At 33.0% G+C, this 14,364-nt stretch overlaps 1 protein-coding gene across 1 annotated transcript; it reads left to right on the forward strand.

Annotated features, from left to right (window-relative positions):
• The first annotated feature begins 8,884 nt into the window (after positions 1–8,884).
• On the forward strand, positions 8,885–13,726 carry LOC100256176 (PHD finger protein At1g33420). Its single transcript, XM_002267801.4, has 5 exons — positions 8,885–9,403; positions 10,219–10,345; positions 10,833–11,048; positions 11,747–12,364; positions 12,694–13,726. The coding sequence occupies exons 1-5, from the start codon at positions 9,082–9,084 to the stop codon at positions 13,487–13,489; spliced, it is 2,079 nt and encodes a 692-aa protein (XP_002267837.1). The 5' UTR covers positions 8,885–9,081; the 3' UTR covers positions 13,490–13,726.
• Positions 13,727–14,364: the final 638 nt, after the last annotated feature.

Consider the following 14,364-nt stretch of genomic DNA (forward strand, 5'->3'; position numbering starts at 1 on the left):
CCTTTTTTTTCCATATTCTATTGCAAATCTTCAAATATTTTTCTAAATATTTTATTTATTTTACTATCAATTTTAAAATTTGTACTAAAACCACAATTTCAAGCCGTGATTTTTGTATTTGTATTAAAATTATTGTTTCTAGATCATGCTTATTTCTTTGTTGGATTTAAATGAAAATTGTATTTTCTAAATGCAATTTCAAATTGATTTCCTTTAAATAAAAGAAAATTACATGGTCCCATATATAATAAAAAATATTATTTTGAACAATTGTTTGAAAAAAAAATGGCAACAATTGTCTATTTTCTTGGCCAAAAGGGCTAATTAAACTCAAAATTTGTGCTTTTAAAAGAGGTGTTAGGACATTGAGTTTTATTTATATGTTGGTACTTTTGTTCCTTTTTATGTTTAGCTATAAACGTCTTTTTATATAATGACTTTCTCTCCATTAAAGATCAAAGGTTCTTATTCGTCCAACCAGGAACTCACAAGTATATCTAAAAAGGTTTGACATATGACATATTAGGCTCCTTTGAGGTATAAAAAAATTCAATATCATTTTTAGACTTAAAATGTTTTAAAATGATTTTTCAAAAGAAGTAGGGGTTGCTCATGTAGTTACCCGCTTAAGCAATTAGCCCGTTCAAGCGATAAGGCTCGCTTAAGCGGTGTAAATCCGTTCAAGTGGTGTAAGTCTGCTCAAGTGATCATGACAGAATTCTATTGAGTTTAGAAACAGATTTTGGATGAATTTCACTTAAACTTTATTTTGAAAACTTAAGATATCAAAACTCTTTGGGTTTTCACATATACATACCTCATTATAACCCTTTGAGGGTTAGAAAGATCTTGGACATTAGAGATATATTGTTGGGAGACCTTTCATTCCTTAGAAAGAATCTATTTGAGAAAGCTTAACATGTCATATCTTTCTCGATCTCTCATTCAAAGATTCGATCTTTGAATATTGGGTTGAAAACCTTAATCCCTTCGGAGTAGCTGAAAGATATACTAAGGAACAATATGAAGTTGCTATGTCGCGGATGTGAATCAAGTTGTAGGTGCTAAAGAATAAGTCTTTAGGGTAAAGAGGCCAGACAAATTTGAGTAACTTGATTTCAAATAGTGGATTTAGATTAATAGGTCTTAGACCTCGTAGTTTTTTATCTCCATAGTTTGTGGGGGTTTTCCACGTAAAAATCTTGTATTACTTATATTATGTTTGATGATATTAATATCCAATTATGGTAGCTATACCGATAACCAATTATGGACCGAGGACTCGCTCGAGTTGTGGTCGTGCGAGTTCATCACGAGTTGCACATGAAACATCTACTTCCACCAACCCATCTGCACGAGAGACTCAGGTTTCCATGGCCTGTATCCATTAGAGGTTGAACTCTCAGGATCTCTAGCTCCAAGAGATTAAGGGATAGCTTGATTACATCATCTCTTGGATCCACTCTTAGGGCACTTCAAGTTTTACCCCTCCACCGCCACCACCACCAAACGCATAGATGTTTATTTATGTTTTCATATATTACTTGATCTAGATTTCTTATTTTGATTGTATATCATATATATATATATATATATATATATATATATCATATTTCTCTTTATCTCTTGTGTGTTTTCCCGTGTTTATGATTCATTTACTTTACCATTTTTGTGACAAAAAGGGAGAGATCATTGAACATTTAATTCACTTAAATATGGTGTAGATCCCTAAAGTCATGAGAACTTTTTTGAGTTCAGAGTAGACAATATTTATTTCCTCTTTCCCTTTATCTTTTTTTTCATTCTTTTTTTCTTTTCCTTTTTTCATCCATTTCCTTCCTCTTTCTAGGCTATGTTTGATTCTCGAAAAGTAATAAGAAAAGAAAGAAAAAATATATATATATTAAGGAGAATGATTTTCTTATGTTTAGTTTCACTATGAAAAATATGAAAGAAAATAAAATATAATTAAAATTAGTTAAAAATTTATGCATTTTAAAATTATGTAATCTTTATATCATGAAAGAAAATGGGTAAAATAAATTTAAAAAAATATATAAAAACAATTTATTAACTTTGAATCTATTTTTATTTTCTTTCGATTTTTTTTCTTCCACTTTTTCTCTTTATTTTCTTTCTCTTGTACTTTCCCTCAACATTTTCAAAAACCAAACATAACTTTCATCTTCCTTTTTAAATTTTTCCTTTTTATTAAACATTGAAAAGGAAAAATAAAAATAAAAACATTATGTGGTGAAAACAACAACATATAGTAACTAATCACCGACGCCTAAATTTTGTGTTGAAAAAATATTTGGGGATGAAGATGAAAGGGAAGAGAAAAACACAAAAAGAATAGAAAAAATAAAATAAAATATGAGGATGAAGATGAAAATGAGAAAAGAAAAAGAAAAAGAAAAAATAATTAGGGCTTGGGATGAATGGGTGTTAAGAAGCTTTCGAGGTGGGAGAAATGACAAGTTGGTTTTTTATATGTAATTCACTAGATATATTAATTTTATATTTTTAAAAATGAATTAATTTCGTGTACTCACTGTCATTCGTGGCCTTTTTACCTATTAAATCTTGTCTTAAATTGTCACATGGTATGATCAAATATTTATTTAAAAATCATATTTTAAAAATATATAATTAATTATAATATTTTAAAAAATAAATAAAATTTGTTTTCAATGCTCCGTGTCACACCCCGGTTTTTTTTGTTTTTTTTTTTTAAAACTTAACAATTGATACTCAAATACAGTATAAGTGCTCTCAAAGATATGTGGATACAAAAATTTAAATGCTGAGTTCCTACTTGATTTTGTGTAAAAAGAGAATATGCAAAACTTGTTATAAAAGAGTACATCTTGTATTAAACTTTGTAACTATTTGTTAACAAAATATGTTTCGTTTCACAAAAGAAACTTGTACTACATTAATTTACATATACCAAAACTCTATGGTTCACTACGGGTAGCCCATACTACAAGTGTATCTGACAAATATATACATTACATCATTCCTACAAAAAGATTCAATCTTTAATAAATAAATAAAAAGACAAAGCCTCAAAACACTTTCAATGCGAACAAATAGCATTCAATCAAAGTAAAGCATTGCTCAAACATTATTTCTTGCATAGGTCTTCTAACCGCATCTAAAGATGAAAGGAATAGAGTGAGTTCACAACTCATTAGGAAAGTTTATAACCATCCTAAGCATACCCTTAAAAAAACCTTGAATTAAACATGTAATAGCATGCATGATAAACATTTTATAACTATTAACAAATATGCAATCATGTCAAACATGTATGCATGTGTTTGCTGGTTTCATCTTTGTTTTTCCTCGTCTATCATTTCACAACTGATAAACCGCTTACCCCCACCAATCTATATATCAGATATCAATGTTCCACAAGATACTCGGTTAGTATAATAATGACTATTTTGGGACATCACCCAATGGCAAGTCATACCCCGTGTCTTATGGAACTCGTACCCAATGGTAGGACCAACCATGTGTCTTTAGGGACTAAAACCCAGGGGCAAGACCAACCCCATACACCCACATCAAAGTGTCTTCCTCGAGGGCTTTAGGGACTTTCACCCAAGGACTCATGGTCCCACATAAACAATATATCAAAGAATAATGTTTGTAGCATCACATAAACACTTCCCACCAATCAATTCTCTGAATATCATATGTGACTATTCTATATCCTTCTATCAATGCAACCACACCATGAACCATTTCCACAACACAAAATCGTGAATCTTCATACCAATATACGTTCCAATCTCAATGTAACTTTTCAACACAATAAACCGAGATGCAATGACATATTAAAACATTTTATGAAATCATAGAAATGACATGAAATTTCCAATAAATATTTCAAGGAAAGAAATCAGATACACCCTGGATAGCATAAAATTCATTACCTTACACAGACTTTCCCTCTGTGATTCTTCTATGTAGGCGATCTTTTCCTATTACAAGGAACTGAAATGAAACACATAATTTAGACTTCCTAACGATGAAAATTTATAGAATTTATTGTTGCTAATTTTTTAATTATAATATTCTCTAATCTACATGCCTACAGGTTTTCAAATCAAATTTGAATTGAATTAAACAATATTTACAATGCATATTAATATTCCCTAATTAATTACCAAACACTAATTGTTTTGATTTTTTTTTTCTTAAAGCCTAATGACCAAACTTTTCTATTATACCAAAATACTTAGCCTTTTTTATGTAGCAATTCTGGTCAAGAAAAACTAGAGAAAAAGTCGCTACGGTTTTTGTAGTATTTTGAGTATCATCCTCAAGGACTGGCTTATGGAAATTGTCAATACTAGAATAAATGAATTGCTTTTGTTTAAATCTTAAAGGGAAAAACAATATGTGATTAATGTGAAACTAAGTAAAATAAATTAAATTAATAAAAAAAAAGAATATTGATTTTAAATTCAATTGATTCAAGTTTGGGGTTTTCCACAATTCAACCTAGGGTATAGAAATTAGAGAAAATAAGGGTCTTTTAAGTAATATGATTTTAGGGTTTTGGGATCCTTGGCCGCTCGCAATCAAGTTGAGTTCTATAACTCAAAATTGCATCTGAAACCTAATTTTTCCTTTTTAAAACAGATTCCTAAAACCATCAAATGAATGAGATTTATTACCAATTTAAGATTTGGCTTTTTAACCCTTTGTACTCCTTATAGCTTTGTTTAGGGGCAAATAAAGGTAGGGAAGACGAGGATAACTAATGGTCAAGAATTACCAAGAATCACTAGTATCAGGTAATAACCTACCGTATCATTCCCTAAACGAACTCACAAGGATAGGATAAAAAAATGATAAATTGTCACCCAACCAATAATTAATCTCATTGTTATAATAATTTACCCATTGTCCCTATAGGTTTCCTAGCCCTTAGGTTTTCATGCTTCAAGCCCCAAATTGGCTCTTAGCCTCTCATGGGGGTGATGTCACATTCACAATCCATAATAGGGTAAAAATCCATAATTTGAATCAAAAGAAACTAAAAACAATATATTTAATAAAAAAGAAAAAGAAAACAAACCAAAGTTCTCGTCTTCTTCCACCTTTAATGTCAAACTTTTCGGAAAAATATCCAAGATCCCTCAAACCTAGAATTGAGAGAGTTTATATAATATCATCAATTACCTAACATGTGACACACTCTCATTGGCCACTTATTACAAAATAATTTCCTAAAAATGATTAAAAAAATAATAAAATGGTGATTTCTAGTCGTGTAGGGTCCACTTAGGGCGGATGAAGTGCCCTAGATGCAATTCCTGAGGTAGAGGAGGCAAAACATCAAAGTGGCAGTGGGTGAATTCGAAATTGGTGTCATTTCGAAGTGGATTTTGAATTCATAAGTTGAATTTCAAAATCCTTTCGAAATGACCCTCCAACTTGGTGCAGTTGTCTTCAAATGGCCATAACTTCTTCATTTCAGCTCCGATTTGCAAACCGTTTGAAGCGTTGGACTTCTGACTTCCCGAATTTCGAAACAATATATAGTATGTATACAATAGAATCTATAAAGTCCTCTAAATTTGTTCTCAAATTCAGAATATAATGTTATCAGATTTTTGAGTTCTAAATTTCCATGCAGCTGAATCTTGCTTCATGTCTCATTTCCCATGTTTTCTTGCCTTCTTTCTTACCTTATAATGGTCATTTCTCATCTTCCAAACGCATTATATCCTCGTCTTGCCTTTCCTTACGGTCCATGAGTCTTAACTCACTTATTTCCTCATTTAGCAATTTCTTGATCTTTCAAAATCTAAAGTGATTCAACTAGCACAATTTTCTTCCCTTGAACCTGAGATAAGTCTCCAAAGTAAAAATTAAACTCATGGCTAGGGCCTTAGCATTGATTTAGGTCAAGTTGGGTGATTTGAATGTCCTTTGGTGCACAAATCATATCGAATATGTGCCATTAGAGCACATATTTTGGCTCCAATCACCTAACCCATTAACAAATCTCAAGTGTCCAAATAACCTAATTAATCACATGTTTACTAATATATTTTTCAATTAAACCAAATTAAACAAAGATTTATGCTGATCTTACCATTAATAAAATATTTAAGCTAAAATACTTTAATCCTTAATTAGTTGTGATTTTTAACTAAAACATGTTTATAGCTAATTACACTTAACTTTTACTCAAATTTTACCATTAATTTGTTTCAGCATACCATTAGGAACCAAAATAAACCAAAATTACTAAATTAAACAACTTGCTTACCTCAAATCTACACTTTCTCTCTCTAGATCATCTCTCTAACCTAAGCTACTGTAGGTAAAATGGTGCAAAATGAGCTACAAACCCTTATATAGGGCTCTCCATGCAGCCAAGTAGGAGGTGGTAGGCCACATGGCTGCCACCGGCCCACCCAAGTAGGAAATGGCAGGCCACATGGCTGCCACTAACCCCAACTTCCCAATTTTGCACGTGAGTCCTTCAAGTTATCAAAAATGAAACCCACAATTGCCCATTAGTCCTTTAGGTTTTCAAAACTATAATCAGTCCCTAAGAACCTAATAAGCATGGTTAAGTCATTAGCTAATCTCACTTAACCTTAATCAAAATTTAATTCATAAATAACATGATTAACACTAAACTAGTTTTAACATCTAATTAAACACGTTTAAAGTTATGTACTAAGATAATCATTATTGCCTATTTAATTTATTAGTGCTAGGTATTGCATTCCAGTTGAAAAAAAAAACAATTTGTCTTCTAGTTTAAAATATGGATAAATCATGATAGATAAACTATGACATCTATCTTAAGAAATTTATGTTTGTACTATTAAAAGTTACATTTCATTCAAAACAATGTTTAAATGTTTTTAAAAAAAACTCTTCTAAATAGAATAATTTATGTTCAATAGGTGTTTTAGTAAATTAATTTAATGATTTAAAGTAACTTAATAACTTGATTTAAGTTATTAATTAAAACCTAAATTATTACTTAATAATTAAGTTGACTTTAAGTTAAATTATACTTAAATTATTGAATTATAACTTATTGCTTAATTATTAATTTTAATAGTAAGGTTGTTTGATAAAATTAACTTAAAATTTATTTTAAATCATCAAATTGACATATTTATCCCCATAAATTATAATTAAGATAAAAAAAAGGTCAACTAACAATACATGTCATGAAGTACCAAAAAAGATCATAGGAGTAATTAGAGTAATGAAAATAAAAATGTAAAATGAAAATATGAATTTAAAAATAAGTTAATTATTTTTACTTATTCCTTAAAATTGTTTTTGATTTTAAGTTATGTCATTAAATTATTTTACCAAACATACTTAATTTACTTAATAATTTAAATTAAATTATTTTAAGTTATTAAGTTGATTTATTAAATACTCACTAAAGTTAAGAATAAGTTATTAAATAATAAATATTAAATTTTATCAAACACCAATAGAACTTTTAACATTAAGATAGGTGGGGCCAAGCTTTAAGCTTAATTATGTACATGTACACACGTATTATGATTGGAAAAACAAGTGATCTAAAATATTTAACGTTGATTTGAATACAATTTCTATTTCTTATTTTTAAAATAATTTTTTTTAAAAAGGTTTATATTGAAAAAGTAATAATTTAAAATGGGAAAAGTAAGATTTGATTCACTAATATGAAAATATATAAAAAACGAATGTCAAATATTTTAAATTAATATTATTTTCATCTATTTAAAAATAATTTAAAATATATCCATTTTTTTATGAGTCATTCAATTATTTCCAAAAATACCTTTTAACTTGTCATGCCATTCAATTGATTTGAATAATAAAAATATCTAAAAAGAAGAGAAACATTTATATAAAGGATTTTAATTGTCAATTGATTTGAATAATATGACAAGTAAAGGGACGGAAATAATTGGATGACTCATTATTTCAAATTATTTTTAAATAGATAAAGATTATGCTAATTTAAAATATTTGAGGTTCTTTTTACTATATATTTTCATATTAGTGAATCAAATCTCATTTTTCTTGTTTAAAAATTTATTTTAATAAAAATTGAAAAAAAATTATTTTTAAAAACATAATGCAAAAAATAGGAGGTGTATTTAAATGGATATTTAATTTATTTAATTTTTAAAAAAAATATTAAAACAAAAATAATTTTTTATCATTTAATGGGCAGTAAAATTAGAGTAATATTGAACAAATCCAGAAACTTCGTCCCATCATAGGTGTCATTGATTTTGTCTTACAACTTATAAGCCAGCTGGCTCACTAGAACCATTTTTTTCAAAAATTATTGTTTTCAATAATGCTTATTATTATTATTTTTAAGAAAAGAATTAATCCAATGACAAAACCGCCAAACAAGGTCTTGCAGAAAAGGTTAGGGGTAAAACCGTAATTTACAAGGAATAGGTTCCGTATGATCCCGCCTTAACGTCATTTTCCCAGCCGCTTTTCTTTCCGATTCAAAATATGAGAGAGCATTTTGGTCATTTCATCGTAGCATCAGCATTACACTCTGTACTGCAATAATTTACAGGCATGCCATCTCATCTACCATTTTTGCCCTTCTGGTTTTCTCTTTTTCTCTTTTTCCACAAAAACTCAAAATAAATTTTGAAAACATTTTTAAAATTTAAAAGAAAAGATTTTTGAGGATAGTAAACAATTTTAGGCACAAAAGGTGGCAAACAAAGAGGAAAAAGAGGCATTTTCCTAAAAAAAATACAAGAAGAAACTTCGACGAAAGTGTCTTCCAAAGAGGGCATTCCAGTAATTTTCTTTTCTTAACCACTAAGATTCTCTCCCCTAAAACCGCCTTTACATTTTTTTCTCGAAAACCAAACAGAAAAAACACAGTATAAAGAAAGAAAAAACAAAAATTAGATAAAAAGAGGGGACACAGATCCAAACAGAAACCCTAATCTAAAGATTCTAAACAAACGTTTCCATTTCCCTCCTTCATTCTTCTTTCCAACTTTCCCGCAAACCAAACACTCCCTCAACCGACGCCGCGTGATCTCGACCATGGTGGTAAACGGCCGCCCGATGAAGCGTATGAAGATGAGAGTCACAGCCGATCTCTACGACTTCCTGGCCTTTCCTGCCGCCGGTGACTTCGCGGAGGGCCCGTTTCGCACGACCGTAAAGTCGTTCCTGACGAAGCACGCTCTGCTGCCTCCTCCAGGGTCTCTGTTGCCTCACCTGCTGACGTGGCAGATCTGGTTCCGAGTCGGAGAGGCGGTTGTCGACGGAGGCGAGTCGTCCCCGGCTGTCGTCTGCCTCGATGTCGTGGAAGAGGACGTGGCGAGATCCAGATCCGTCTACTGTGACCAGTGCCGAGTCGTCGGTGAGTTTCGAGTCACCACCACCGAGTGAAACTCGCTTACGTTTTCCCTCTCTTTTCTATATATCGTGGTACCTTATTTTTATCGCGATATATTGAACGTTTTTATTCAACGGTATGCGAAATATATTGTCAGGTGTCCCATACAATTATGACCGTTGGATACTGACATCTCTTCTCAGGATACAATTTCGCGATAAAACGTGACGGGATTGTTCTTTATTTTGATAAATAAATAAATAAATAAATAAATAAATAATATGAAATGATTTAGGTGGGGGTAGTGGAGCCCAATCACTGACCTATCCGTGTGTTTAGACACGTGGAGCGCATGCAGGTGTCGTTGAGTTTTGCGATGTGACAGTCAGTCATGGTGGTGGGTGACAGGCTATATATGTGGGCCTGGGGATTTGGTTACCGAAAATGGCCCTGTGTTTGCAGGGCATAATATTTATTTGGGCATGGGCGTGAATGTAAATCCAAATCAGATATCATAGAAAAATCTTTAGGTCTTAGTTCTCGTACAATGTGTGGTGTGTAGTCGTCCACTTCATATCTTTTTGACCCTACAGAGCTCACCACGTGTCGAAGACTGATTGGTTTAATATATTTTATGTTTTGTAGTACTAGTTTTTTTTGCATATGATGTGATCATTAATGATATATATATATATATATTTAAAAGTTGTGTGATACTTTAATTAATGAGATATTAGAACGAGTAAAATCATTCATCCGATCTTGTATTAGAGCTTTGAGGATGAGGAATGAGCATTGATGATCTTACTAAAATTTTGTTTGTTGGTTTGTGTGTTTAGGTTGGAGTGGCAATCCAGTATGTACAAAACGATACCATTTCATTATAAAGGCTGATGGGAACTCCATTGGTGGGTATTACAAGTCATGTACAAGTTGTGGGGTTGTTCTTCATTTGTCTGATTCCAGGTAAGCACTTGGGAATTTCATTGCAATATATGAACGTATTCTTATGTTAGTTAATTGGGTTCTTGTTTATTCAAACTGTTTCCTACTGTGGCATTTGCCCGATGGGAATACACGAGGGTCGGGCGACTCATGAGTTGTTTTGTACCGAGGATTTGTTCTTAGCATTGATTGAAACATGTTCTAGCTGGTAGGCTCCCCCCGCGATCGAGAGAAGCATAATGCCTCTAATGATCTTTCCATGTCAAATGGCCATCTTTTGCCAATGATGTTCCCTTTGAGCAAACGCGAAATTGATGTTACAATCAAGTTATAAGATTGAAGGAAACTTATTAGTATGCAAGTATGCTTCATATGCTGCTCCCTTTTGCAAATTGTACTGGTGGGGGTCTCTGGATTTGAGATCCTAGATTTGGATGTGCTGTAAATAACAATACACTTTGTCAGCTTCAATAAGTTTGATGGGTCTTTTTCTTTTCTTCTTTTTCAGGTGCAAGTCATGCAACAAATTAATGACAGCTGATGATACTGAAGACTGGGTCTATCATCAATTGGACGACACCACTCATCTTTTGCATGGTGTTGTCCATGCAAATGGTTATGGGCACCTTCTTAGAGTCAATGGCAGAGAAGGTGGCTCAAGGATTCTTTCTGGATGTCATATCATGGACTTTTGGGATCGACTTTGTAAAAATCTTGGAGTCAGGTTAGGATTCTTGATTGTATTTGCATCAGTGCTTTCTTCTTGTTTATTAATGAAAGTGATTCATTCTTATGTATTCAAGTGCGGACAACTTTTGGGACCATTTTTGCCTCCATAAAGTTTTCTTATTTAGAACTTCCCTCCACCCCACTCTTTTATTTTGGTTCTCATTTTTCAATTGAAAGCTCAGCCATTGATGTATCTGTAAATATACGGTGGGAAGACTTTGACATGACCGGGTTAGGAGTTTCATTGTTTGAGATCTTGGATAGTCACAAAATAAATTGAGCAGCTACCTTATTGTACTGCAAAGAAACTCTCAGAACTATGAAAGATGTTAGCTGGGAAGGGGGGACTAATATGATATCTTAGACTGGATGGTACTTCATTTCCTGATCTTCAACTAGGTTTTAGTATTGTCAAGTTGATTTGATGAAGATTGTCTTCATTGGTTGCTTGGTGGTATACAAAAAAGATAAATGCGATTTATGCTTCTCTTGGAATCAAGGTCCTTTGGAATGAAGTTAATTTTTTTAAATTCAAGTGACAGTTGATGTCTGCCTTATTTATCATAATCCCATTCTGCCTTTTTTCGATGATGCTTAACATTAACATGATGAGTTCCATTAGCCCCAAATAATTTTAACTTACCATAGATGGGAGTTAAACTCTGGAAATTTTGTTTTTCCACACATGAACAGAAAGGTCAGTGTGATGGATGTGTCCAAAAAGCATGGGTTGGAGTTCCGGCTGCTTCATGCCATCACCAAAGGCCATCCATGGTATGGTGAGTGGGGTTATGAGTTTGGAGCTGGTAGTTTTGCTCTCACGCTCGATGCCTATAAAGCGGCAGTTGAAACCCTCTCCACTCTACCCTTGTCCATCTTTGTTTCTCAAGGAAGGAAACCACGCACTCACTTGCAGGACCTAATTTCATACTACCAGTCATTATCAGAACGTGAACTGGTACATGCAAGAGATCTCTTTTGGTTTTTGATGAGTTTGATCCATGATGCCCACAAGTCTTCCCCAACAAAGAATGATATCACCTGTAAGAAGCGTCGGTCTTGCACCCCAGGGATCTTGTGTGCATGGACTAGAAATGATATCGAACGTGTGGAAGAAGCCATGTTTAGAGTGCTTAGAGCAGTTACCGGATCAAACTGGGTCAGTTGGCGTGCTCTAAGGGGTGCAGTTTGCAAAGTGGCTCCTCCAGAGCTTTTGGATTACTGCCTCAAGGAGCTTGGAGGGAAACTGACATCTTATGGTGTGGTTGTTCAGGTCCGATGCAATCCTGATTCAGGTGCTGTTGAGTACAGGTTAGCAGCTTCACTCTTTAACTTCATGAATTTTCTGTTTAAATTTTTCCCCACATAAGCTACAGTGCCTTTAGTGTAATCCAGTTAGTGCCACATAGTATATATTTGTTTTTGTTTTTTCCTTCCCATTGGGGCATGATATAGATGATTGCAATGCCCCAACTATCAGAATATCGTCTTGAATAAGCATGAGCTTTGCAACATTCTATCAGGTTTCAATTAATATTATTAGTAGTCAGTTTTAATGTTGGAATTCTAGGGGGTAGGCTTTAGTTTGTTAAACCCTCCTGCGTATGATCATTCAATTCTTGTGGTTTAATTTGTTACAGACTTGATCCTGGAAGCATTCCCTCCAATGGAATTGCTGCTTGCACTGATTTTAATCTCTCTAATTGCCGATCAGAGCAACATCTCCTGCAGGACCTTAGATTCTTGTATGAAGCCATTCTCAATCCTCAGACCATGCCAAGCTATGGGCCTCAGGCAACAAGGGACCTTGCTGTCAGCTCAGCTGCAAAGCTCCTTGACTGCAAGCAGTTTGTGAAAGACTACAGGCCCGAGAAGGGGTTGTCAATCACAAATCCATTTGGAGTTCACCTCTCATGCCTAGTGGAACTCATGGAGCTATCTGAAGAGGGTGATACAAAACCACCTCCAGAACTAATTGTTCTATCTCCAAACGCCACCATTTCCGACCTCAAGCTTGAAGCATCAAGGGCTTTTCAGGATGTATATTTGATGTTCAAAAGATTCAAAGCTGAAGAGCTGGTCGGCTATGCTGGGGTGGATGAGTCTACCCAGCTCAAGCTCTTGTTAGGTTCAATTGAAACGGTTGAAGTCCGAGGAAGATGCCTTGGGAAGAATGGCCTGAGTAGGTTTAGAATGGAGAGAGGACAGGAGAGATGGACAGTTGATTGCAGTTGCGGAGCGAAGGACGATGATGGGGAGAGAATGTTGGCCTGTGATGGGTGTGGTGTATGGCAGCACACTCGGTGCGCTGAGATTCCAGACTCTGCTGCAGTCCCTGCAAGGTTCATTTGCTGGAGATGTGGAAGCTCAGGCCAAATGCCCACCCCAGCAAGTGAGCATTGCAAGGATGAGACGGGGTCTGGCGGGGTGGGGTGAGCTGAGCAGAGTTTGTTGGGGTCTCCGGGTTCATGAAAAGCTTAACAACAGGGTCACCGGTATGCCGCCAGAGATTTTTGTTACCCTGTAAATATGTCTTGAGTTTTGTAAAAAACAACCCTCAAAGAGGAACTTGTACATACAAAAGGTAGAGGGTTAAGAGAGCATCTGGGGACGGTTGTACTGGCTTTTAGGAACTCAAAAATGCAAAAATGAAGGCTGTTTTTGTGGTGGGAAGATTTTGTAACCATGTGGGCTCCGTATACAATTCATCAACATAGGCATAACTATATAGAAAAAGTTAATAAAAGAACAGAGAAAAAATTTAAAGAAAGAAAAATAAAAAAATAAAATTTAAATTAATAAATTAGTTTTATGTCATTTTAAATATCTTTTACTTATTTTTATTTTTTATTTTTTTATATTAAAAGTAAATAATGTGAAATGTATAAATTTTTTAATTAATTTTAATTATATTTAATTTTTATGATATTTTTTATAATATAATCAAATATGAAAAAAATTGTTTTTCTTGATTTTTTTAATATTCTTCGAAATCAAACACGACTTAAGGAATATAAATAAAACGGAAATTACTTCTTTTCTCATTGTCTTGTTTGGTGGAAACTTTTAGGAAAATTAATGTAAAAAAAAAAAAAAAAAAGTCTTCATGTGCTTGGATGATGAAAAATTGGAAGAAAATTATTAAAAAAAATATTAAAATATTTTATTTCATTATGTAAATGACTATCACTTTACAACTGAATTCTTTAAATTTTCATGGACAACATAAATTTTTTACAAATTTTTTAAACATTTTTTCTTTATTCTAGTTTTCCCTTTTAATATTTGTCCTTCAAACCTTTGGGCTGAAT

The sequence above is a fragment of the Vitis vinifera genome, chromosome 7 (genome assembly GCF_030704535.1).
Source record: "Vitis vinifera cultivar Pinot Noir 40024 chromosome 7, ASM3070453v1".
In the NCBI taxonomy this organism is placed as follows: Eukaryota; Viridiplantae; Streptophyta; class Magnoliopsida; order Vitales; family Vitaceae; genus Vitis; species Vitis vinifera.

What these genes read in the sequence shown, in the direction of transcription:
- LOC100256176 (XM_002267801.4), top strand. Translation starts at nt 9,082, where the DNA reads ATGGTGGTAAACGGCCGCCCGATGAAGCGTATGAAGATGAGAGTCACA. An exon ending in CTTCATTTGTCTGATTCCAG is followed by an intron (nt 10,346 to 10,832) that starts GTAAGCACTTGG and finishes CTTCTTTTTCAG; the next exon opens with GTGCAAGTCATGCAACAAAT. An exon ending in TCAGGTGCTGTTGAGTACAG is followed by an intron (nt 12,365 to 12,693) that starts GTTAGCAGCTTC and finishes AATTTGTTACAG; the next exon opens with ACTTGATCCTGGAAGCATTC.